We start from the raw sequence: 25,583 nt of genomic DNA on the forward strand, positions 1-25,583 counted from the left end.
AGGAAGATTGGATGGGAGATTCCAATCGGGATGAGAAACATCTGGACAGCGAGCAAGATAAGGCAGGAGGTTGAAGGCTGCGTGGCAGACGGGGTTGTATAGCATTATAAGAAAATAGGGAAGGTTAGAATCTTTCAAGGGCAGATTTCCTTGATTTATGCATGCATTGAATATCAGGGAAAGAAAACTTATGACTAGTGTATGATGGCCTAGCGTGTCTGGCTATGCCTTGTAGTTGCATTACTAGGGGGCGTATGAGCTAGGGTTGAGGGGTAGAAGAAGGCATGGGCTAGGGTAGGAGAGTGCGGGTATTAATCTATCGCTAAGGATAAATAAACGCACAATCTCCTTCATATAAAAACTTTCTTCCGTCAGTTAGAAAGAATCTATTTAAGTAGCATCCGAGATGCATAAACGCAAAAGGGTCCACTTCAACGACATTGTTGAGTCCACTCCACGGCAGGGGCAAGTCCAGGAGGGCGAGGTATTATTACCGCAATCCCCACGGCAAAGCAGACACGGTAGTAGCAACCCATCTTCTCAGCAAAAATCAACATTCCGTCAAGTTCCCCGAATGCCCTTACCAGCGTTGATTAGGGAGTACAAGAGCCTCAGTATCGCTAAACAAAAAACACATATTACAACTTATATTATAAGTATAGCAGCTATAGCTGATATTCTTCTTTGTTTAGATTATGACTGGTCTATAATCAGTAAGTTCTGCTTTTGCATATAAGGCTTTAATTACTAATACTTAGTGATTTAGGTGAGGAGGTTGAGAAGACCTTAAGAAATCGTGATTCGTCTGGGTCGACCAACGACCTAATAAGCACAACAAAGCACACGACCGAACAGGAAAGTGAAGAGCAACAAAGAAGTGAGCAGCCATTTCTTCATGGATCCGACGACATCACCGCCAGTGCCGGGGCAATCATAGATGGCGACTCGCACAGAACAAGCAATATTCAATCGAAAGAGACGGAGCCGGTCGCAGCCGACAGGAGAAAGATATTACCATCCCGAGTTGGTTCTGGTGAGACAGAACCTCAACAGCAATGTGCAGCGGGCGTGAAACTGAAGAAGGCACCCCGGACTCTTGAAGGTCTCAAAAGACAGATCAACGAGAAAAATTCTTCGACAATAAGGAATGAGATGCAAGACCAGTGGAATAGGTTTACTTCTGCTGGTATAGGACTGATTGACCCATCAAGTCCACGCCTTAGGGAAGAAGACTGTTACTAAATTGGAGAGTTATTATTTTGCCGTATGTTTGGGGGTAAGATCAAAGATCAGTTGTATGACTTGTTGGTGGAGTGTAACTACTCTACTGGCAAGCCTGCAGTTGAACGGCGATTTCAGACAAAGCAACTGGCAAGCGACCTGCGACAGCATAATGCGGAAGAGCTTGCTAGGTTTGCGGAGGCCTGGGGTCGGGTTGACGGGGAGAGTCTTGGTTTGCAGGCAGCGGCTGCCAAGCTACATTTGTACGCAAAGCAGTTCGAAGTTTGGGACCAGTGGCAGACTGTTAGACGACTCTACCAAGGAGACATGCAGAAGGCTTCAGAAATGAAGGCTTTCCTTGGAGATCAAGGCATTCGGCTACGCTAGGGACAAGGTGTAGATACTGGGGTTGCTATGTATCTTGCTCGAGGTCTTGGTTTTACAAAGGAGAAGAGATTGAAGGATATGATTTACGACTATACTATTATTGGAGTTCTGGTGGAAAGGCTAGGAATAGGAGTTCTGGTGTTTATACCAAGTACTATTAGCTCTTGGTGGAAGCGTTTTGGCGGTGGGAACATTGACGGGAACAGCAAGGTTCCAAGGAGAGAAAGGATTGAGGCTGTTTTCGATTTGCTCGTATCTCAAATGCCACAGGTATATACTATCTGTAAGGCAGCTGAGAAGAGTATTGTTAAAGGATTTTTGGCTGATGGTACTATTGAGGTTACAAAAGCCTTGAGAATGATAAAAGATGGGAGACTGAAGAAGGATATTCTAGAGCTACCTTTGATTGATTTTGTACATAGTCTGGATAGGGAGGATAATACATAGGGATCAAACTATTTCTTTAGGTCGCCAGTGGCGGCTAAAAGATTTAGTTGGGGTAGTAGTTGGATGTTTGGGTCGCCAGTGGCGGCCGAAAGATTTAGTGGGGGTGGTAGTTAGATGTTTGGGTCGCCAGTGGCGGCCGAAAGATTTAGTGGGGGTGGTAGTTGGATGTTTGGGTCGCCAGTGGCGGCCGAAAGATTTGGGGTGGTAGTTAGATGTTTGGGTCGCCAGTGGCGGCCGAAAGATTTAGTGGGGGTGGTAGTTGGATGTTTGGGTCGCCAGTGGCGGCCGAAAGATTTGGGGTGGTAGTTAGATGTTTGGGTCGCCAGTGGCGGCCGAAAGATTTAGTGGGGGTGGTAGTTAGATGCAACGGCGCCCGAAACATTCATTCCTATATAGATAGTAATCTTTCAAGACCATATAGTCTTGAAAGAAATAATAAAAAGTATTATATTATTAAGAGAACGCAGAAACTAGAGAAAATTAAAGTAATTCTTCTTTAAAAATAAATACTAGAAAAAAGTAGTAAGTATATAAAATTATAAAATAAGAAAGTCTATCTTATTACATAATAGTCACGTGATATACCACGTGATATTAAATCTAGAGTTAATAAATTAAGTAAGGAAAAGGAAAAAGAACATTATAAAAGAAAGGATAATATAGAATAAAGTAGTTTTTATTTTAAAAGTATTTAATAAAAATATAATAGTAAAATATATAATCTATAGAATTACTTTTTCTTAACTCTAACCCTATTTACCTTAACTGATATAAATGAGTAATGGAAACTGTATAGCTATACTAGGGTTGTAGTGGTTCTAGCTGATCTAATTTGTCTTTCCGTGTGTTGCTTAGTATATTGCATTTTCACCCAGTCATACTAATTAACTAAAGATATAATTAATGAGCCTGCATTTGTTGAAACTTAAATGTGAAAAGAACTACTTTTCTAAATGAACTCGCCCTTCATGAATCATGGCGTCAACATTTTACTTGGCATCGCGAGGAACACTAGTTCGCAATCTCTCGAATACATAGCAGTATCCAAAAATTGCGGTCTCGGCAATGTCGAGACTTCCGATAGTTTGAAGTAGTAGTGGTTCTTTCAACTCTTCAAATACGCCATGACCCTTGCCTTCTAATCGAGAGCAAACTGTTTTCTACGCAACACACTTTTTATTCACTACTACCCTATTCCTGTCAGTATAACGGCACAAATTGGTGAACGCTGGATCATAATGTCATAGCTAACACAGGATACTTAGGTATTATTCTATAATACAAGCCCAGAAATGCAAGCTCAATTACTTCTCGCTCTTCTTGTTTACGCAAGCGGAACTCTAGCGCAGTATACTTGCGCGTCGGCGCCTAAACCTCCAGACGGTGGACGACTAGAGGTTGGACAATGTAAAATCAATTCCAGTACTCAATGTGCAGGTGGCCGGACTCAGGTTTGGTATTCTCCTCCGAGAAGCAGCTCAGCAGGTGTCTTGAGGATCCGTAACAACGATAAGAATGTTCGGAAAATCGTTCAAGTTCGGGCTGATTGATGGCGGTGTTACCGCGAATTTCTGGATTAATGGGGGGCACGAATGTGTTGCAAATCTGAGCATAACCAGTATTGGTGCTTACGCTGCGTAAGATATTGACTAGGCTATTGTGATTAGGCTCTTTCAGTGCTTCAGAAATTAGCTGCCAAGGAGGGAAAATACTTGCACGAATACTATAGAATCCTAGCTTACCTAGTCTTCAACGCGCAATCAACCCACACAAATTGTCATCGTGCTGTTATTGAAAGCGCCACTTTTACACGAGCTACATCCGCTCTGAAGGCCCTTAAAATTGCGTGCTAAAAAGGCGACATTGTAGCAGGCGATCACACTCGTCACTTTGTAAAGCGAGGGATTTGTTTTGGTGGAAATCCCCGTGTCGGGTCCGTTCGCAGCAATCGCTGAACCTTTCCATAATACATGCCATTTCTGATCCGCGGCTCAGTGACTCCGGAACTGCCGTCTTATTAGATCAAGGAAATCACTTTCTTGATGCTCACTGAGTTCGACAATGGAGCTTGAACTAGACTGATCAATCATTGAGATTTCTGTAGCTGTGGCCTGATTCTGCTTGACCTAAAGCCGACTAAGAACGGATAACCCCATGGGCCGAATTGCCACTGATCGATCACCTCAGTAACCAGCTTAGAGAATTAAGTCATATTAATTATGCCAGGGTTGCTAACTGCGGCAGGAAGAACGATTCCTCCTGACGGATATTGACCCTGTTTGTCTAAACGAGAAAGGTCTCACGGCCAACCACGAGACGGCACACCACAATGGGTCCATAGCTCGAGGAGAGCTCGATCAGCTGTGTCGCTCCGCATTGGAGAGTTGTTTTCAGCCTCCCAAATCAATCTTCGCACGCTGTCCTTTGCCACGAGAGGTTTCCTTGAACTTTTCCTTCTCATCAGATGTGTTACGTCACCTCGTGTAGTTAGCTACCTTATTGACGAGGTACACAGAAAAGCTTGCTTGCCTGGGCGTCACAACAGGCTTGCCTAATACAATGATAAGAAGGACAACAGCACTACGCAAATAAACTTATCCGACTGAAACTAGTAGGTTGATCGCACCAACTGCGACACTGCTACAGGTACTCATCTCAGCTTCTGACAGCAGATGGCAGCTCCATCAGAGATCTACGAGTTTTCGGGCGAAAAAGAAAATGATTAAAAAAATACACGATTTCCTACAAGTGCAAGCAAGAAGATATCTTCTACCGCCAAAGATACTGATGTCTCTTTTGTCTTGAGGGGTTTTGTCCCTTCACATCTCTTGACGTGGCATCCTGGCCAGCAGACTGCAGATAATCCACTATAGCCATTTAATTGACCTACCTATTATAGACTAGTCTTTATTAAAATGGTTAGAACAACCTTCATTCACTCCTTATTGGGTGTTTTGCTAGCGTCTTACTCCACTCCAGTCTATCCAACGGATGACTGTGGTTGCCTGAACCCCTATGACGCTGTTGCTCAGATCCGTAGCCGACTTTCTTTTTCATCGGTTGTGGACTGTACCTGATGTATCGGCTGATGGAGCGTCACTCTTGGAGTACAACACAATACAGTCAAAGTCTACCATAGTTGTACCCGCAGCAGATTTGAACGTCAATCGCCGTTGGCCGGCATGTCACTGCCAGTGGCTAGGCGTAAGCGTGCGAGGAAGGCATGTATCCCTTGCCACCAGCGGAAGCGGAAATGCGACGGCGAGTACCCTTGTGATACCTGTACTACCTATGAATACAATTGCAGTTACGCTGCCGCCGACGGCGACATCGGTGGCACCGTGAGCGGCAGCATATATGCTCCTCCCCCAGCGAAGCGTGTCAACTTTGAGGGTGGAGGCGGTATGGCAAGCCGAGGTGGCGCCACATCACGGAGTTCCGGCAGCCCGTCTCAAACAGACCGGAGCCCCCGCGAAGCCGACGGCTCATCGACCAAGAGCCCCACTCTTGCGACCGGCGCTAACACGACGCCTGCCGGCATCTTCGACCAGCACAAGTCCAGGTACGCCGGAGCATCAGCGGCCATGGCATTCCCCCACGTCTTGGGTGAGGTTCTGGGCTCCGACAGCCCTTCCAAGATACATTCGCTCGCCTACAACTTTGGCATCCGCCCTGACGAGGCGTCTAGCTCTCATGTCTTGCTAGGCACGCTCATCTCTGAGGCCGAGCTTGAATTCTTCTCGGGTGTGTACTTCTCTGCACTAGCACCCATTGGAGACCTCCTCGATCAGAGAATTTACACTCAACGATGTCGAGAATATTACCATGGCTCCGCCAGCACCCTGATTGCCTTTGGCGCCGTGGCCGCTGGCGTAGCCGCTCTCGGATCGTTTCTATCTCCCAATAGACATCCGCGGGAACCTGATCTGGTGCAGTATGCCAAAGCCATTCTAGATGATCCGGCTTCCATGCACATGCTCGGCATCGACCACATTGTTGCGTGGGCCATGCGAGTGCTCTACCTTCGAGGCACAAGCCGCCCCAACAATGCCTGGATCGCGTCATGCACTGCGATGCATTTGTGCGAAGCAGTAGGGCTGCACGAAGAAGATAACATCAAGAAGATGGCGTCCGTTCCCAGTGCCATTCTCATCGGACATGATGCAGATCGACTGAGGCGAATATTCTGGATCTCGTGGGCCGGCCACCACTTGCTATCCTACGAATACGATCGTTCGGCTGTAAGGTTTCGGACCGTGACTTGCCAGGCTATCATCCCAACATCGGGCTCCGTTGCCCACCAGTTCGTGCAAATAGCCCAGATCATCCCAACGCCCAATTCCCCCTTCCAACTCGAATGCCAGCCTCCAACTCCTCGAGACGAGCTGTGTGAGCGTATTAAAGCATTGGATACGTTCCAATTCACCCATCCGTTTCTTGTGGTGACTAAGGCGGAGCTCGCGTTTTGCTTCTATCGACGCATTTATCAGCTCAAATTGGGTATCTCGGACGACATCATTCAGATAGTTATCGAGAATGGCAACGCCGCAGTGGAGGCGGCCCAACAGCTTGCCAACCAGGGACATCTGTTCTGGAACGTCATCGGAAGCGTCTTCCAGTATACCTGTGTGCTGTTAGCTATCGATAAACCTGCCGCCACGATTCATATTGGTGCTGCCTTCAAAGGCTTGGAGAATCTTGTAAAGGCTGCCGATACACGACTAACGCGTGACGCATTGGCTATGGCGAGACAGCTCCTGAACCTCTATACAACAAAAAAGCGAAAGGAGCTTGCCCAACTGGAAGCTGTCGAAGCGGACTACCAATTCTTCCAATTGCAGCCGGACTCGGAGGGCAATACCTCTGTACCAGAAATGGCATGGGATATAGACTGGGAGCAGTTCTTCATCGAACCATATCTGTCCATGTTTGGTCCCGATGTATAGACGTTGAGACGCGGGGATTGTTGAATATTGACTTGACTTGGAGCGTTGTAATGACGGACACTTGGAAGGCCGTTCACTGTTTTTGTGTAAACTGGTAATAATATACATGATAGATCTATACATTGCCCACTGTTGTTTGGTTCGTTTCCTGCGGTATCTTCTCAGATGCTTTCCGCCAACGACGCTCGACGAAGCAGAAAACTAAAGCTAGGACTACACCCAGACCGGAAAGACCGACACCCATATAAAAAGCACCCCGATAACCTCGTAGAATATCCTTTCCTTTGTTACTTACCTGTGAATCAACTGTGCCGGCGAAGCCGAGGCCAATGGAGATGGAATAGTTGACAAAAGTGTTGACCAACGAAGCGGCTAGTCCTTGGTGCTGTCGTGGCATAGCCCGGCTCAGGACGATGGTTGCGGCCGGGAAGGACATGTCCATACCCCAAGGAAGGATGATGATGGCCACAAAGGTCTGCGCCCAGTAGGTCTGGTGAACGGGTACTGTTGCAATAATGATGCCTGCGATGAGGAAAGCCGACATGGAGATGACCATAACGGTTGAGGCGCGGAAGTGGCTCAGGATCAAACCCGTAGTGACGGCAGCCAAAAGCCCACTTATAGCGATAGCGACGAACTGAGCCGACGTGTAGAGAGGGGTTTGATCTCTGAGAACCATGAGAAGATTGCACATGTAGTAGACAAAGATACCGAAGCTGGACCATCCGGCGCTAATGCAAGCCAAGGTGAAGAGGGAGTCGATCTCCAGGACGCCGAAGGGAATCAGAGGATGTCGCACCCGCTTTTCAATGAGAATGAAGACGACGAAAATGGCTACGCCAATAATCATGGTGATGTAAGTGTAGGGTGTTGGCCAGCCGACAACAGGACCTTGATTCCAGGCAAAGTTAAAGAGAACCAGGGCGGCCACGCCTGTGACGGAACCCAGGATGTCGACACGCTGCCACACACTGGACTTCTCATGCTCCGGGCTGCTCGGTGACGGCGGTGTCGCGGGAATGACAAAGATGCCCAAAAGAGCCAAAAGAAGGCATGCGAAGCACATTACCCAATAAGCCCAGGGCCACCAGGCCATCTGTGAGAGTAGGCTGCTAAAGACGGCGCCGACAAGGAAGCCGGTGGGTGCGGTGGCACCAAACAGACAAAAAACCATGTTTTGACGGAGTCCCGGCTCATAGCAGCGGCTGATGATGGCAATGCAGTTGGGCAGCAACAAGGCCGGACCGATGCCTTGCATGGCACGGCAGAAGGCGAAGAAAATGGGGCCGCTGTACACGGCGAACCCGGCGATGGCGGACCACAGGCCGAACCAAGCAAAGCCACCAACGAAAAAACCCTTATGACCGAAGACATCACCGAGACGGCCCGCGATTAGAATAAAGGTCCCGACGGTGAGGGAGTATCCTGCTGAAAACCAACTCACTTCGCCGGGCTGATTTTCAATGCCGAAGGAGCGGGCAATGATGTGTTGTGGCATGATGCTTATGGCGAGACCAGCTTGAGTAAGGAGCTGAGAGGAGCAAAGCACAGCGACAAACAGGGCTTCGCCGGCAAGGGAATGCGGGCGTTCAACGTTGGCCTGAGGATGTCCTTGAACATTTTCTTCCGGCACATCATTTTGATGCTCCTTATCTGAGGTGTCAGAGCTTGTTTGCCCGGGTGTGAGGTGTCCAGATGGAGGGCGTGCGTGCGGCCCCTCGTCAATTGCCGGGTTATCCTTCTCTTCGGCCGACATAGTTATGGTTGATGACAACAAAGTTGCGGTAGGGCTGAAGGTAATGACAATTTGGGTTAATCAGTAGGGAGCATTGCGAGTAAGCCTTGACCAGCCATCTTGGTGATCATAACGTCGAAAAACGCGCATTTTATTTACGTGTAGAAGCCACAAAGTGTAAGCAGGACTAGATGGGTTTGTAATCATAGTTGAAAGCATCACCTTCCTCATCCTGGGCGTTGCAGGAGACACGACTGGACCTCGCTCACCATCAACATAATCCTGAATCATCACTGTCGTGTTTTCTGAGGGAACCTAGTGCGATACGGCTGCTGCGGCTATTGCGGCTGCTGCGGACTTCGTAATCTCCGCCGCCGCATCAGGGTTGCCCATCGGGTGGCGTCACTTTTAGGCCCAACAGCGGGTGGTTGCTGCGGCTGCTGCGGCTGAAAAACGTGGCCTTACTCGCCTCCCAACAATAATTTCCCAAACCGAATCAAGCTCGTGGATCTGGCCGGGCCAAGGCGGACAGAGCGGGACGGAGAATGTAACCGGGATTATGTTTTCAACCCTGGTCGGACGTAAATCAGCCAAGACGGAGAGAGATCGAGGCTGACCCTGAAATGCATAAAGGGACTGATGATTTCTGCTGGGGGATAGGGAAAATGGCCGATCATCCCTGACCATCACGTTCGACCACAATCGTGATAATAATAACTTCTGGCTTCCAATTCCACGTTTTAACAGGGAAAACCCAAAAATGTTCAGATACGCCAGAAATCAGCCCGCTGGCTTCAAAAATGCCATCGAGAGAGTCGCCATCGTCGGAGTAAGTCAATTCAACGCAACGTACGTTTGTAGGCTACCGGAATGCTGACACTATTACCTCAGGCTGGCGGCACCATTGGATCGCACATAACCGCTGCGCTCCTTCGAACGGGAAAACACACAGTCAAGGCTCTCACCCGCAAAGGTAGCAACAACAAACTACCCGAGGGTGTTCTGGCCGCTCCAATTGACTACAACGACCAGGCCAGCATTGTGGCGGCTCTCAAGGACCAGCAATTTTTTATCATTACCATGGCTCCCACGGCGCCCCGTGACACCCACAGCAAGCTAGTCCAGGCGGCCGCCAAGGCTGGGGTTCCCTATGTCATGCCCAACGGCTACGCCGGTGATATTGAGCATACCAAATTCGGCGAGGACACGCTGCTGGGACCTATTGCCAAGGCAAACAGAGACGAAATCGAGAGGCTCGGCATGCAATGGGTTAATGTGTCTTGCGGATTCTGGTATGATTATAGTTTGGCAGGTGGTGAGGCGCGCTTCGGCTTCGACTTTGACAAGCGTTCCCTCACGCTTTATGACGACGGCAACACCAAGAACTCGACATCGACCTTGTCGCAGGTTGGACGGGCCGTGGCCAAGGTGCTGAGCCTGAAAGAGCTCCCTGAAGACGAGAACGACAAGAGTCTCACTCTTTCGCGTTTCGCCAACAACAGCGTTTATCTTAAGAGCTTTGTAGTCAGCCAAAACGACATGTTCGAGAGCGTGAAGAGGGTCACGGGCACCTCCGATGCCGACTGGACCATCAATCATGAGTCCACGAAGAAGCGATACGAGGATGGCCTGGCTCAAGTCAAGACTGGCAACATGGCCGGTTTCAGCAAATTGCTGTACGCAAGGGCGTTCTACCCGGAGGACCCGAGTAACCTCGCGGCCAAGGCTCAGAATGAGCTGCTTGGGTTGCCAGAGGAGAGTCTCGACGAGGCCACTAAGGCTGGGGTAGACTTGGTCGAGGTCTTATCACAACGTGTTGAGAGAATGGCGTCTTAGTTAATTGATAGTATGTTTGCAAATAGTTCTCAATAGATGATAGATGACATATAAACTGTGACTCAGCTGCGGGACAACTGGCGAGCATACCATTTCCATTTGGTAACAAACTTAGGGTTAGTAATCACGCTATGAAAGATGTAAAATGGTGACTTGATTTGGAAAAAGCGGATGTCTGTAAGAGGGTTCAAACTCATACGTCTACATTGTGCTTTTTAGAGAGTTTATTTAGAGACACAATGATAAGTGTTCCGTAAGCATTAACTCTGTCGTTATAAAGCCAGAAACAAACAACAATGGATAGTTTTTCAAAGGTAGGAAGCAGTCTCACGTGTCGCAAGTACCTGTCAGAATTTCAGTTCCAGCAAGTTAGTCACTACCTGTCCTATCTCTAGGGCCAATCTCAGTATCAGAAAGGTACTGCTTAAATACGCGCTCTACCACATAGACAATTGCAATGTCATCAAATTCACATGTGAATGTAAACTTGGACTTCACACACGGTATTGTTTTACAAAATCCTTAAAGAATCTGAAGTTTTCATTGTGTATAGAATTATTCAACAGTTAATTATCGAAGTAAATTGATAGACCTCTGTATACCTCGGTCCTCCAAGCATGCATCATTGGTTCCTTTGTGACTTATGGTTCCGTAAAATCTAAGACTCAGCAGCGGTAATGATATCCGGAAGGATGGTACGAGTGTTGTTCCAGACCTGAGTTGAGCCAACGACGAACAAGGCACTGATATACCAAGTGTTCCTATGGCCCTGAAGACCGTTCATCTTGCTGTACCAGCCGTTTGCTATGTCCTTTGTGGGAGGGCTCAGATGGAAGGGCGAGTAGTCCTGGAAGTCTACAAACTGGGGCTCCAAGGCTGGCCCATTTTTCTGAGTCTGCAGCCACTTGATGGTGCTTCGAGTAGCGCTCTCAATTTCCGCTCGTGTCTGAGCCTTAACCGTGTTGTACCAGTAGAACTGGTAGCCAGGATAGGCCGAAGGGGCGATCTCGACTACACCGGGCACACTGGCCACGTGATACGGCCTGTCGGCACCGATGTTGGTATAAGCAATGCCGTCCGGAATACCAGTGTTGTTTACGACGCCACCGTAGAAGTGCTTGCCAGATAGCTTGCTCAGAATGGCTTGCTCCTGCTGGTCGAGACCAAAGTACTTGGTATTGTCCAATACAGGCGGCATAGCAATGATAAGCTGTTTGGCCTTGATGAGCTTCTTTCCAGAAGGGGTCTTGACCACGAGCTGCACGCCAGACTTGCGAGATAATCCACGGCAAGCTGCAATGACGGTTGAGTTAAGAAGCACATTTGGTTTCAGTTCGGCCAGAGCGTTCACGTAAATGTTGGAGTTATCGTGATTTGCACCACGAACAGATGATCCGGTAAACTCTGCCAACTCGACATGATTGCCACCATTAAGAATAGCAAGTGCAGTAGTATCTAAGAGATCTCCTGGGGTCGCTGGCCATTGGAGACCTCCCTCCGCCGAGGCGACAGAGATGTTGTTTTTCTTGACGAATTCTGGCCAGGTGAGGAGCAGATCGGCAGGAACAGGGTTAGGCAGGTCGACGAGATTTCCGACATAGGGATACTTGTCGAGCTGGGCAACATAATCGCCCTGTACATTGTTCCGTACATAGTTGGATGGGACAACTCGCTTGGTGAAGTCGTAATATTCTGGCTTGCCAAAGTCTTTAAGATCCGCCTTCACCAGAGGGGATTGCAAACGGGCAAAAAAGTCGCGAACGATGGGATCATCGAGATGGATCTGCACACCAACGTCGACCTTGGCTCCAGTTGCAGGGTCGTGAAAGGTCCTGGTGTTGCCCCCAAGGCGGTTTGAGACTTCGACCAGCGTGAAGGTTTTGTTTTGATCGGCCAAACTGATTGCTGCATATGTTCCTGCTGCTCCGCCACCAATGATGGCAAAGTCTCGCTCAATGACGTCTTTTGAGACATATGCTGACGACTCAAATTGATCTCGAGCATTTACAGATGCAGCCACGGCGGTCGCCGCCGCGGTAGCGATGCAGAAAAGGTTCGATAACATGTTGCAAATGAGTGATAAGATGGATATTGAACTGGTGTGTCTTCCCAAACCGACCATTGCGCTTCTCCATCACTACTTGGGTATCTCTATATATGCACGAGGTTCAAAACAGGTCATTTCCCTGGCTTACGTTCCTCCGTGAGACTGATGCGAGAAAACATGCAAATGGCTCGTGGCAAGTGGATTATCTGCTTTACTTTCCTCCGTAAGGCTGACGTTACGTTAACAACAAAACTCCGGTACTCGGCAGGCTGAGCGGAAGGATCCAAATGAGGCCGCAACGGCCGCAGCAGCCGCAGATGCCGCAGGTCCCCTGCCAAGGAAGCTTGAGATCGCCAAGATCCGGGGCGAGAAGTTTGTTCTAGACCGTTGCAAAATATCACAGTGCCGTACGACACTAGATCCTGCGGCTCACGGCAGCGTGCCGAAGTGATCGCAGAAACCCGAAGATCCCCGGTATGGCCCCCAACTGTGCCAAGCGAGGTCCCCTCGGTTGCGACATTCCGCCCCGATCATACGATAGATCTAATTAGCGCGAACGACTAGCCAGCCGCGCTTCCACCGGGCCGCTGCGGACCCTGGTACTTTTGAGCCCCCAAGGCAGACGTTAGTTCCAAAGAGAAATAATTACTGCTTGCGGAAGTAATATGTCCAGCAGACAAGAAAGCCTGAACGGGAAGGCCGTAGATTGGATTGAGGGCTGCAAGTAATTAGCTCACAGCCTTACGGGTCCATGTGCATTCCTCTCGACTGATGATAACGGCACGTAAGTCCCCATTTCGGTGTGAGTGAGTAACTTGTGGCTTTTAGCCTTTTTTCAGCTGACCTACAACAAGCATCCAATCCAACCAACATTTGTTTTGAGTGACAGATTATTGGTCGCCGACCTGCATCTTGATGAACTGATGGTGGTGCGAAGGTTTCCACTTTGCTGAAGAGGAAGGACTTTTGTGATCTTGCCTGCATTTCAGCTAATCTATAAGTATTAAATGCTTTGACCTTCATGCGGTTCATCTCCACTACATTTAAACCAAACTACCCAATGCCACTCATACCACATTTTGAACAAGGTCAAAAATTGCTTGCAGTCACTCTTTTCTTGTTATCGGCAGCGTTTGCGTCTTCCAGCAAAAAGCAATCCCCATCCTTTTCTTAGTTAAGTATAGGTCGTACGACCCTCCAAGGTATCATGGCGGGTCAATCACCGCGACAACGGCCGGGAGGCGCAGTAAGTAGCCACCTATGCGCATCCAGAGACTGTTGGCGCTAATGCCTTGGCAATAAGTGCGAAGAATGCCGACGAAAAAGGATCCGCTGTGATAGGGGGATCCCGCAGTGTACGGCGTGTGCCACTTCCGGGGGAAACTGTGTCGTGCGAGATAGTTTTTCACCAAGAGGACCGAAGAAAGGATATCTCAAGACCCTTCAGAAGAGAATTGGTAAGCAGTGATTGTCAGCAACGGTCATTTTTATTTCATCTTCAATTTTTTAATTTACTTTCTGTCCCTGGCTTTTAAGCTGATGAAGATTGCTGCATCAGAGGACCTCCAGTCCCAGCTGGAAAAGCAGCAAGGTGCATCTACTATTATTGCCGCTCCTGAGATGCAAGCAACATCACCCTCACAAGATGGAGGGAGCACTGGCAACGACGGTGGAAGCAGTGTGGACAACAATGAAATCCAGGACAATACCAGCACAAATGCCGAAACAGCCATTGACATCCCGCAATGGCCAGCACCAATGGAATTCCATTTCCCCATCATCGACAAAGAGCCTTGGGAATGCTTCGATAACTCTTACACAAACTCCCCGTTTCCCTCACTACACTCAATTCCCTCGATCCCATCACTTTCTTCACTGGATAACCTCCAGGAGCTGGTCCAGAACCCAAAAGACTCCGACCTCTTGATTACTCCTATGATGCACAACGACCTGTAAGTCTTGATACTTGACAGTCACTGACAGACAAGACGTGCTAAGACTTGTAGAGACCAGCTCTACTTCGATCGCGCTTATGCATTTGCGCCGATATTGCAGGCGCACCGCTACCGATCTTGGTCTAAACAACCCAACAAGAGCAAGCAGAAAACCTGTCTACAGCATGCAATGTGGACGTTGGCCTCGTCATTATCCAGTCAATTCCAGAACGACGGCCGGAAATTATACGCAAAGACAAGACAACTTCTGCATGCCCTCGAGTCGGAGGAACAATGCCACCAAATATGCCTCGAGCAGGCGCAGGCATGGACCTTGCTGGCGATCTATGAGCTAACATGCCAAGATTTCCACAGAGGTATGATGTCTGCCGGGAGGGCCTTTCGCCTAATCCAAATGATGAGATTATACGAGCTTGACATACCGCAAACATCTGCAACCATGCAACTGGAACAGTATCGAGGGCGGGCACTAGGTCAAGACGACTGGATCGAGATTGAAAGTAAAAGGCGGACCTTCTGGCTTGCCTATACCATCGATCGGTTCACGAGCATGATTGATGGGCTACATATGTTCTTCGATGAGCAGCTGGTACGTTTTCAATAGAGCAATATCTCGTGCAAAGGACTGCATACTTACTATCTTGCAGATTCGTACGCGATTGCCAGCTCCAGAGGCCAATTTTGCAAGTGGTCGTCCAGTGGACATGAGTCTCCTCTCAGAAATGATCCCAGTCGTCGACTTGGAGTGGCCGCACGAGAATGTCTCTTCGTTTACCGAGAACATCATCGGAGCTACTCTCTGTGGACGGGTCTTGGAGCATAAACAGAAGTCTCCGACAAGATCTTGTCAAGACTTCTGTCGTGAGCACCGTGCCATCAATACGCTGTTGGGGCAACACATCAAGATGCTAAGAATACATGCGTCATTGGAATACCCAGATACTACCATCGCATTTGCTACTCTCGCGGCACACATAGCCGTGCTTATGCTCTACGATCTCGTGGAATCCCGGCCACTTGGCACTGACGCACAAGGAACGCAGCTTACTCAAGCTCTCTTCACGGAACACAAGCAGCAATCAATGGATGCCGTCACAGATATAGCACTCCTGGTTGCCGTGCTTGGTCAACATTTTCAAGTAAAGTTACCTCCTAATTATTGCAGCTATTGCAACGTGAAAGAGCTCATTTCTAACGATCTATCAGATGCATCCCCTGACGCCCATTCTGTTGCTGCTAGGCGCTCGGTTCTCTCAGTCCCACCCCGGACTAAACAACGCTTACATGAGGCTCATGCCAAATATCATTACGACTCTGCGAGCTTTAACCGGCTTGAACAAGCTTGCAGAAGACTTCATCCAACTTTTGGAGCCTCCAAACAACAATCAATGTACCCTCACTTAAACCGAGAGCTGCATGTGAGTGTATAGTAAAATAATCTTTAAAAAAAAATCGTGGAATTTGGGAGTTTTAGACTATACCTACGCGGGCAATCTGTAGGATTTTGAAGACTTTGACGAGCCTAAGACGTAACATGCGGGTTCTTATTGATAGATAGAATAGACAAGGAATACAAAGAATGTCTTATAAATTTACATCTCTGGTTTCTTGCATACCTCTACATTTCCTCCATGTTCTGACTGTCATCGTTTGGAATCACTTCGGTGTATGTAGTGTTTTCTGGAGTTGCGGAAGGGAATAGTTACATAGAGACTTTCAGACGAGATAGTTCTATTCTGACATAGTCAACAATCCACAACTGTTTGGGTCAATATTTAAATACTTATATCACTTTACATAGAAGCCTTTATCAAATACGTTTCCTTTTCCTATCATGTTGTTTGATGACCCCTTAATTCTACCATATTTTGGAAATCATCCTTTCAAAATATTTAAGAGTGAAACTATTTGTAAATTTTGATTGATGTATAGTTTATTACTATGGAGGATATTCTAATATTTTTCAAGTTTTTGAAATAAAAAAATAGGTCAAGTTATAATTTCCTTTTCATGTTCTTTTTTTCCACACTCCTCTCCGGTATGCCCTACATGTAATATTCTGACCTCCTAAGCTTCTTGAAAATGCTGGCTCTTCTCAGCTACCAACTTTGCCAGAGCGGCAAGGCTCGACGTTTGTAAAATGTTAAAAATTGAAATGTCTGCCGCAGCTTGTAAGACAAGCATATTTCTCAACTCCACCGCAATCAGCGAGTCAACCCCAAAGTGAGCCGGGGGCTTGCTAAGATCGATCTCTGCAACTGGGGTCATGAAGATATCCGCAAGTTTAGTGGCGATGGCCGCGCCAATGAGCTCCGCTCCTTGTTCTTGGTCACTGGCCTCGGCAAGCTGTGTGGCGAGGGACGTACCAGTGCTCTCACCATCGGTTGGTCGCGCGGAGGCTTTGGTCCGCGGTCGCAGGGGTGAAAATCGCGCGTCACGGCCCAGCTGAGAGCGGCCATTTGCGTCCCACTGAGGTCCTGGGGCGGAGTTGAGACCAACAATGATCTGAGAGCGTGCGCCGAGCGGGTGCAAAACGGCAGCGTTGAGGGCGCGGAGGACCATGTCTTCGTCGAGCATAGCAAAGTCTCCATCCTTGCGCAGGCGCTCTGCGACTTTGGCCGAGGTCGACACGTAGCCTATGTCGGAGATGGGGCCGAGATCGATTGCGACGCCGGGTAGGCCTCGGGATTGACGCCAGCGAGCCATAGCATCTTCGTAGGAGCCGCCTGCAGCGTAGTTTGTTTGCGAAGCAATACCGACAACGCCCGAGACGGATGATAGCATGACGAAAAAGTCCAATGAGCCTGGCTGCGAGAACTCGGTGTGCAGATTCCAGGTGCCGTACAGCTTCGGTCGCAGGCCGCTGTGCCAGTCATCGAGTGTCATTTGTTCAAAGATGGCGTCACGTAGCAACATAGCACCTTGGATAACGCCACGCACCGGAGGAAGACCGTCATCTTCACAAGCTCTGAGAGCCATGGTCAGTGAACTGGGAATGGCGATGTCGCAGCTGACAGGCTTCACTCGGCAACCAGCCTCGCGCAATTCGCGGATGAATAGCGCTCCATCAGTGTTATTGTTCTTGTCATGGTCGAGATCACCGGCGCTGCGAGACAACAGTATCAGGTTCTTCGCACCATGAGCTACCAGCCAGTGCGCGACTGAACGTCCGATACCACCCACACCACCTACGATGAGGTAAGATGAATCAGGTCGAAGGCGGGTTCGAGCTGTAACTCCCCTAGGCTGAGGGACAACGTGGGCGAGTTCGTCTGTTCTGGCCGAGAGCACAACCTTACCCAAGTGTGCGCCCGTCTGCACGAAGCGGAATGCCGCCTGAGCATCTTGCATGGGGAAAACAGTGACGGGTTGAACCGGCTTCACCGCCTGCTGTTCCAAAAGGCGGACAATCTCATCAAGAGCGCGATGGACTTCCGGTCCACGGCGACGCAGGAGTGTCGGAACATCTAGGGTTATGAAGGAAATGCCGCGAGAGAATGATTCTAGAGCCACTAGGCTGTTGCTCTCGATGTCTTTCTTGCCAATTTCAACCAGGTAGCCCAAAGGCGCGACTACACTGAGACTTGCCTGTAGTAAAGGACCAGGCAATGAGTTGAGCACAAGGTCGACGCCACGTCCGTGGGTGGCAGCAAGAATGGCTGCACCGAAAGACGCGTTGCGGCTGGAAAAAATACGCTCGGTAGGGATGCCGTATTCGCGTTGGAGAAGTTCTCTCTTTTCCTGCGACCCAACAGTTGCGTAGATTTCCGTTACACCGAGACGCTTCGCCAGCATGATGGCGGCTTGCCCGATGGCTCCAGCCGCGGCGTGGATGAGCACCGACTGCCCAGCTGTCAGACACGCGGTGTCGATGAGGGCAGCATACGCAATGGTAAAAGCCAGGGGAATTGACGCAGCAGCAGTAAAGTCCATGCCGTTTGGTACCTGGATGACGCCATGCCACGGAACAAGGACATAGTTGGCGAAAGATGCGCCAGTCGTAAGTGCCATAACACGGTCGCCAACATTGTAGCCCTTTTGCTGAGCCTCAGTACCAACGCGTCGGATGATACCCGCGCATTCAAGTCCCATAGAGCGATCTTTGATCTGGCCCGTAGCGGACATAACGTCTCGCGAGCAAACTCCGTAGGCCCGAGGGGTAATCTCGACAAACTGAGGTGCCAACGACTCATCATGTTTCTCGTCATGGACAAAAGCCAATGTGTCCAAATGTCCCGGGATGCCCACTTCCAGCCGCAAGAACTGGTCTGCTTGGAATAGAGGCTCCAGAGGAAGGTTGGTAGAAGGGTTAGCACTTCCCTTCTCATCCTTGGCTACTGGTAGCATCTCAGTCCAGCTCGGCACGAGCGGGCCAGTTACCATATCATTATACTTGTCGTCTTTGTAGTATCGGGGAACGTGTAAAACACCGTCACGCTCGGCGTACTCGAACTCGGACGGGAAAGCTTCATTCTTGGCATGGTCGAATCCCTTTCCAAGTACCTGTTCGATCGTCGAAATGGCAACGTCTGCTCCCGAAGACCATCCATCCTTCGCATGAACAGGATCAAGGTCCAGGGATAGGAAATGACGACCAATGTACTCGTTTCGCAATACACGCAGAAAGCCGTGGGAAAGAGCCCGCTCAGGCGCCTCGCTCTCCACGGTGCTACCGGTCGTAACCCATAGCAGTCCCTTGCATTGTGTGACCATGGCGCGGACGCCTTCCATAAGGACTGTACCGAGATCCTCCAGAATTGGTTTGTCAATCTCGCCCACAAAAACACAAATCTTGTTCTTGTACTTGTCGAGGCTGCTTTTCTCGAGAATGAGGTGATCGGGAGCGACACTATCATGACCGGTCAAAGCTTGGATGCGCTGGGAAAGGAGGTCAACAAAGCCTAGTGGTAGAGGCGTCTTATTGCTGCTGACCACGACAAACCTGTCTTGGTCGCTCGCCTTATCAAGTTTCAGCTTCTGCTCCTCAGTGATTGGCACAGTGGACATGATGATACTATTAGTATGCATCATGTCACTCTCCGAGTCAGGAACTTCAAGATCCACACCACTAAAACCAGCGTCTCGGAGTATATTATCCCAGGAGGATGTTGTAATGGTCGTGTGATCTGAACCATCCTGGCTCTGCCACCAGCCCGGTAGCAGCCCAAAGATAAAATCTACATCGGCCTGGTCTTTGGTCGTCTCAGCGAAAAGAAACGTGCCGCTTGGCTTCAGCAGGTTGCGCACATTAGCGACAGCACTAGTCGTGTTCTTGATGCCGCGAAGGCCTTGGAAAGACACAACAATATCGTAGCTGCCTGGGGTAAATTTCTGCTTGGAGAGGCTCTGATCGAGGTCCAGTTGGTCGAACTCAACCAAGTTGGTCCATTCAGAAAGCTTACCACGGGCTACCTCAAAAGACTCCGAAGATGGCTCGGTTATGTGCCAGCTTTCCACCAAGGACGTCTTGGGCGTGCCAAGCGACTCCAGTAAGAAGCGTGTCACGTTGGCGCCAGTATTGTTACCGATTTGGAGGACGCGGGCACCGGGGGTTTTGTGTGCGACCTTTTGCAACAACTTGGAGAGCTGTCCAAGTGCTGATGAGCGACGCATGGCTTTGGCGTTGTAATCATGTATCAACTCAGCCACTTCTTCCACGTTGAGCTCACCACGAAGGATAGATGGGAGGAGGGGTCCGAGACGGCAGATCAACTCTGCATCAACACTTTGAGTGGCAGTAGCAGTGATGAATTGCTGACGCTTCTCAGACTCGTCCAGCACCCATACCTTGTCGGCTTTGGCAGTCAATTCATGAAGCCATGTGTAGTACTTGGCCAAGTGCGGTTGCTCCTGCAGTTGGGTTACGTCCTCTGAAGTGAGTTTTTCGAGCATATCGCGAGCAAAGTAAACGCACAACCGATTTAGGTCTCTGACAGTGCCAGCTTCGACATCCGAACCTTTGCGAACGAGTTGCTTCTTGATCTGTTCGAGAGCCAACGGGTTTCGAAGAGAAAGATCGGGTCCCCAAACAAGTTTGCTGCACACCTCTTGCTCCCATTTGCTGATAAAGGCGTTTCCGCCCTTGTTTGCTGCATCCTGGCGAGCGGTGGCTCCGCTTCCACGCCCCAGAGACGCCAACTCAACACCCTTGATCTTGAGTACCGTTGCGTCTGTCTCCCCGTCAAACACTGTTATGTCAGCGACACCGCTTTGAGCATCTTCATGCAGCAGCGAGGTATCGCAGCGCAAGGTGTGGCCGATCTCGCGGCTGATGTCGCTTGACACCCACATCGATGCGACAGACCGCGGTAGCTTGGGGTCATCCTGCAGAGCCCCAACGCTCGGGAGTGCAGAGTAAAAGGCCACGACGACGGCATCAAGCGTTATTGGGTGTAACAAGGTGTTCTGAGCTGCCACCACCGGGTCTGTGTCGGTCGAAGCTTCGTGACGGACCGTGATATCGCATACAGATCGAGGCTCCCGACCATCCTGAACAATCTTGGCCGTGTTCTGGAACAGGGGGCCATGGTAGACGCTCCGAGCCCTAAGGTTGGCGAACAAGTCCTGGGGGTCTGGATGGCGGGTATAAGTTGACAACGGACGGCGCTCTGTCGTCTCCGAGGCTGTTGTCTTCCGCTCGACCATAATCATGCCCTTGGCGTGCAAAGTCCATCGGTTATCCAATCTGACTGACGATACCTCGAATCGCCGCCAACCACGAACGCCAATTTCACGCTCAGGGACGGCCTGAAGTGTAGTTCTGATCTCAACGCCGTCCGCGTTGTCCGGAATAACGAGCGCGAAAAGGAAGTTGACATCGCGAAGGCGGAATCCCGATATAATACTACTGGAATCGTCACCTTCAGCGGCAGCTATCTTCTCTAACTGCCTGGCAGCTTCGATTGCTAGACAAATGTAGCCGGACCCTGGATATACAATACTACCTTGCACCATGTGATCGCGAACCCATGGGGTCTCGTTAACGCGCAGGATGCGGCGCCACACGGCTGCACTAGGGTCATTGCCTGCGACGGGCATACCGAGAAGTTCGTGAGGGGGCTGACTACGTTCGCGAATGGCCTTGTTGATTCTTGACTCTTGCCAGTGACGCATGCTGTGATTCCAGGGATAAGATGGCAAGTCTGTGAGGACCTGAGGGCCCTCATCGTCATACGCAGGGACGGGGAAATTGATCTGGTCCATGACCAAAGATTGCCCTTGACGAAACAGGTTGATGGCGGCTGATCGCATGCTGTCGCCTGCGTGTTCGTCGCGGACCAGGCAACCCCAGTATGGGAGATCAATGCCCTCGAACTCGGGCAGGGACAAGATCTCGCGGATAGGTCCTCCCAACGCCGTATGAGGGCCGACCTCGAGCAGTGCGTCGACACTTCTTCCAGTAGGATCATCCGGATCCCCAAGAACCATTTCGGTAAAGGCTTCCACAAATTCAACAGGCTGCACAAGACTACCAACCCAGTGGTCGGGACTGGCGATTTCCTTGATGTTGGTAATACGCCCACCAGTCACCGCTGAAGAGAAAACCGCCTTGAGTTCTTGCGTGGCTGTGTTCAGGTGTTGCTTGCCGGTTTGCAGTACATCTCGCGCCATTTCGATTCGAAGACGCTCCCGGTAAGCATCAGCAAATGGGTCCATGTGGTGTGAGTGGTATGCCTGCTGGACCTTGAGGCGGCGAGCGAAGACGTCGTCCTGTTTGCATAAGTCCTCTATCTCTTGAACAGCGTCAGCATCACCAGAAATAGTGACACTCTTCGGGCTATTGACACATGCGACACCAGCTTTACCCTTCGTCAGTCTATCGATGTACGACTGCACTGCGTCAACACCCAAGCCAACCGCCGCCATAGCACCCTTGGCAGCACCCGGTGCGCGGTTTGTCTCGTCTGCTACCAGCATGGCACGGTAGTAAGCCGTGGCCATGGCCTGACGATGTGTGAGGGCACCCACGGCGAAGGCAGCTGCGATCTCGCCCGATGAGTGGCTCACAACGCCCGATGCCGTGATGCCCCACGATTCAAGCAGGCTTACCAATGCGATCTGCACCGCTACGCAGAGGGGAATACTGATATTCGTGGCGTGGACTTTTGTTGTTTTTGCATCGCGATGCAGCTCCTCGATGAGAGACCAGTCTGCACCAAGAGCTTGTAGGTACGCCTCGGCTTCCTCTATAGAACGGCGGAAGATAGGATACGACGTCAATAGTTCACGACCCATGCCATACCACTGCGCACCCTGGCCGGTAAAAACGAAGCCGATACGAGGACTGTCCGAGGCTCGGCGGCTGGGCTTGAATCGAGGCGAGTCTAGGGCTTGGATGGCGGTGTCAAGCGTCCCGTCTTTCTCCAGCCGTACCTGGTGTGCCGCAACCCATTGGAACAGCGTCCGCCGCTCGTTCAGAGTGTAGCTGAGATTACGCAGCAACTGTTCCGAGGCCTTGTATCCAAGCGACTTGTGATTTTCCAAATATGCCTTGAGGTCTGAAACCATTTGCTGACAACCGCGCTCGTCGCGGGCACTAAGAATAAGCACCTTGGCGTCTTCTTGGGTGTCGTTGGTATGATAACTGCCATTCTCATAGCCCTTACCGTTGGGATGACCATTGCCATTTACAATATGAGTGCCATTACCGTTGCCGTTGACGGGGTTAAGATCCAGGTCCAAAGGTAGAGTCCATGGGTCGGCGCTCTCCAGAATGACATGAGCATTGGCTCCACCGTAGCCAAAATTGTTGATAGACATGCGGCGAGGACCGTCAACCAAACTATCGGGCCACTGTTCTACTTCCCTCACCACCTTGAGATGCCACTCGTCAAGCTTGAGCTTCGGATTGGGGATCTCGTAGTTCACAGTGGGAGGTATCAGCCCTTTCTCGAAGCACAATACACCTTTAACGATGGCGGCGAGACCCGAGGCGGCTTCAGTGTGGCCCACGTTTGTCTTGACTGAACCAATACGTAGATAGTGTTCCTTGTTGTCGCGGCCTTCACCTATGCCAAAAATAGCAGCCATGGCTCCCGCCTCGATTGGGTCACCTGTTGGAGTTCCCGTACCATGGGCCTCAAAGTATTGGGTGCCGCGTGGGTCGAGACCGGCCCGGCGGTAGCATTCCCGCATGAGCTCTACCTGAGCGCTACCGGATGGTGTCGTAATGGTGTCTGTTTTGCCGTCTTGATTCAATGCCGTCTCTCGAATGACGGCCCTAATGGGGTCGTTAGCAGCCAGCGCGTCTGATAACCGCTTGATGATGATGGTGGCTACGCCCTCTCCGCGGCCGTATCCATTGGCGCGAGAATCGAATGCGTATGACCTGCCGTCCGGTGATAGCATGCCCAGGGATCCGATGGCCTTGAATGTGTCCGGATTCAGCATGACATTGGCGCCGGTCACCACAGACATATCGGCCTCACGGTTGCGTAGGGTATTTACTGCTTGGTGGAGGGCGACCAGTGTCGTTGAACATCCCGTTTCCAGGGTCATGCTGGCGCCACGGAAGTCAAAGAAGTGCGAGATGCGGTTGGATGACATGGGGCTCCATGTGCCTACAACATTGAACCGAGGCAGCCTATCTTCATCTCGTATTATCCCCTCTTGGTAGTCGTGTGTGAAGACGCCAGCGAACACGGACGTCTGTGAACCCATGACTTGTGAGAGAGGCAAACCAGCTATGAGCGCGTTAGCAGCGTGTCAAAACAGTCTACAGTATCATTAGCGAAGGCGCACCATTTTCGAGAGCCTCGTAAGTAGATTCGAGCTGCAGTCGGAATTGCGGGTCGACTGCTTGGGCCATCTCCGCAGAGTAGTTGAAGAATGCCGCATCAAATGCTGCTACATCATTGTCAAGAAAATGCCCCCCCTTAACATGCGTCTGGAACTGGTTGTTAGCAGATTGTTGGCGTGGCCAACCGTGGGTTGATCAATTGCATACCGTGCTGTTTCTTTCGTGGTTCGAATGGTAAACTCCGTTTAGATTGAACCGATCGTCTGGGATTTCGCTCCAGCCGGTTTTTCCTGAAGACATGAGGTCCCAAAGCTTGTCTGGGTTGCTGGCGCCGCCTGAGAATTTGCAACTCATGCCGATGACGGCAATGGGCTCGCTGGCCCACTCGCTGTTGTCGGTGTCCATTGTATCGAAATGTTTGGGTCAAATTAAGACTGTATGCTCCTCTTCTGATGATGAATTGAATGATGTTCGAGTGGAATATATGGTGGCCAGGACTTCTGAATGGGGATGCACAGACTTTGGGGATTTGGGTGAGAGTACTTGATTGTGCAAGGAGACACCATTGACCATAAAGAATGAAGATGAATCCAGGCAATATATCGTCGTAATCTTGTTCGTAGTTCATGTAGTTTGACTCTCGAGGAAGACTGGTTAAGTCTTGGATACAGTTGATTTCCCGAAGGATGCACAATAGACCCCAGTTGCATGCATAACGGCAAATAGTGGGCGGCATTGTCGCGGGCAATCTTAGCCCCGCCTCATAAACATGGCTCCGGTTGAAGTGGGATGCGCTGCGAAAGGTTGCTGAGCGAGAAAATGATCGCGATTTTAGGTCCGAACAATATGGAATTATCCGCGTATGTTGTTAATTACATCAAGTGAATGATTTTGCAAGCTTGGTTACGACGGATTGATTGAAGTTACAAGTTCGAACACCTCGCATATAAAACCAGTTACATAATCTCCGATATACTTCTTCAACATGAGGCTGACATAATGAACCTCCCTTACCCCCAGTCGATGTGTATGCAAGGACTCGCTTCTTGGCATACCGGACATGATCGACAAAGACTACCATCAGCATCCTTTCGCAGATAAGCTTGAGCTAGCTGCATCGTGCATTAATCGCCCGGTAGCGGGATAACAAATCTAGGATGAACCAAAATGATGCGGACTCCTGTGATTGGTTAAGTCATACGCGATCCTTGCACAGCCTTACGGGATATCTTTATGCTAGTGCTGACGCTCCGGAGATACTATCGATGAG

General features: G+C 50.0%; 8 protein-coding genes across 8 annotated transcripts; 5 read left to right on the forward strand and 3 right to left on the reverse strand.

The window, feature by feature from the left end:
• Window positions 1–406: 406 nt before the first annotated feature.
• CTRU02_214813 (uncharacterized protein) lies at window positions 407–1,242 on the forward strand (the record flags this gene model as incomplete). Its single annotated transcript, XM_036725657.1, has 2 exons — window positions 407–713; window positions 767–1,242. 2 exons carry the CDS (start codon window positions 407–409, stop codon window positions 1,240–1,242), a joined length of 783 nt encoding a protein of 260 aa, XP_036582371.1.
• A 3,995-nt stretch (window positions 1,243–5,237) lies between these two features.
• On the forward strand, window positions 5,238–7,001 carry CTRU02_214814 (zn 2cys6 transcription factor; the record flags this gene model as incomplete). The annotated part of the gene is made up of 1 exon (XM_036725658.1): window positions 5,238–7,001. One exon carries the CDS (start codon window positions 5,238–5,240, stop codon window positions 6,999–7,001), a length of 1,764 nt encoding a protein of 587 aa, XP_036582372.1.
• A 115-nt stretch (window positions 7,002–7,116) lies between these two features.
• Window positions 7,117–8,757, reverse strand: CTRU02_214815 (Drug resistance protein YOR378W-like 3; the record flags this gene model as incomplete). Its single annotated transcript, XM_036725659.1, has 1 exon — window positions 7,117–8,757. One exon carries the CDS (start codon window positions 8,755–8,757, stop codon window positions 7,117–7,119), a length of 1,641 nt encoding a protein of 546 aa, XP_036582373.1.
• Window positions 8,758–9,496: 739 nt separating this feature from the next.
• CTRU02_214816 (uncharacterized protein) lies at window positions 9,497–10,572 on the forward strand (the record flags this gene model as incomplete). The annotated part of the gene is made up of 2 exons (XM_036725660.1): window positions 9,497–9,565; window positions 9,628–10,572. The coding sequence occupies 2 exons, from the start codon at window positions 9,497–9,499 to the stop codon at window positions 10,570–10,572; spliced, it is 1,014 nt and encodes a 337-aa protein (XP_036582374.1).
• A 658-nt stretch (window positions 10,573–11,230) lies between these two features.
• CTRU02_214817 (putative FAD dependent oxidoreductase) lies at window positions 11,231–12,637 on the reverse strand (the record flags this gene model as incomplete). Its single annotated transcript, XM_036725661.1, has 1 exon — window positions 11,231–12,637. One exon carries the CDS (start codon window positions 12,635–12,637, stop codon window positions 11,231–11,233), a length of 1,407 nt encoding a protein of 468 aa, XP_036582375.1.
• A 1,189-nt stretch (window positions 12,638–13,826) lies between these two features.
• On the forward strand, window positions 13,827–14,700 carry CTRU02_214818 (Nitrogen assimilation transcription factor nirA 4; the record flags this gene model as incomplete). Its single annotated transcript, XM_070206318.1, has 4 exons — window positions 13,827–13,865; window positions 13,923–14,076; window positions 14,178–14,571; window positions 14,628–14,700. 4 exons carry the CDS (start codon window positions 13,827–13,829, stop codon window positions 14,698–14,700), a joined length of 660 nt encoding a protein of 219 aa, XP_070059961.1.
• Window positions 14,701–15,278: 578 nt separating this feature from the next.
• On the forward strand, window positions 15,279–15,978 carry CTRU02_214819 (uncharacterized protein; the record flags this gene model as incomplete). The annotated part of the gene is made up of 2 exons (XM_036725662.2): window positions 15,279–15,713; window positions 15,781–15,978. The coding sequence occupies 2 exons, from the start codon at window positions 15,279–15,281 to the stop codon at window positions 15,976–15,978; spliced, it is 633 nt and encodes a 210-aa protein (XP_036582376.2).
• Window positions 15,979–16,641: 663 nt separating this feature from the next.
• On the reverse strand, window positions 16,642–24,718 carry CTRU02_214820 (beta-ketoacyl synthase domain-containing protein; the record flags this gene model as incomplete). The annotated part of the gene is made up of 3 exons (XM_036725663.1): window positions 16,642–24,257; window positions 24,316–24,460; window positions 24,521–24,718. 3 exons carry the CDS (start codon window positions 24,716–24,718, stop codon window positions 16,642–16,644), a joined length of 7,959 nt encoding a protein of 2,652 aa, XP_036582377.1.
• Between the last annotated feature and the right edge of the window lie 865 nt (window positions 24,719–25,583).

The sequence above is a fragment of the Colletotrichum truncatum genome (assembly GCF_014235925.2).
Source record: "Colletotrichum truncatum strain CMES1059 chromosome Unknown Contig_0012, whole genome shotgun sequence".
Classification (NCBI taxonomy): domain Eukaryota; kingdom Fungi; phylum Ascomycota; class Sordariomycetes; order Glomerellales; family Glomerellaceae; genus Colletotrichum; species Colletotrichum truncatum.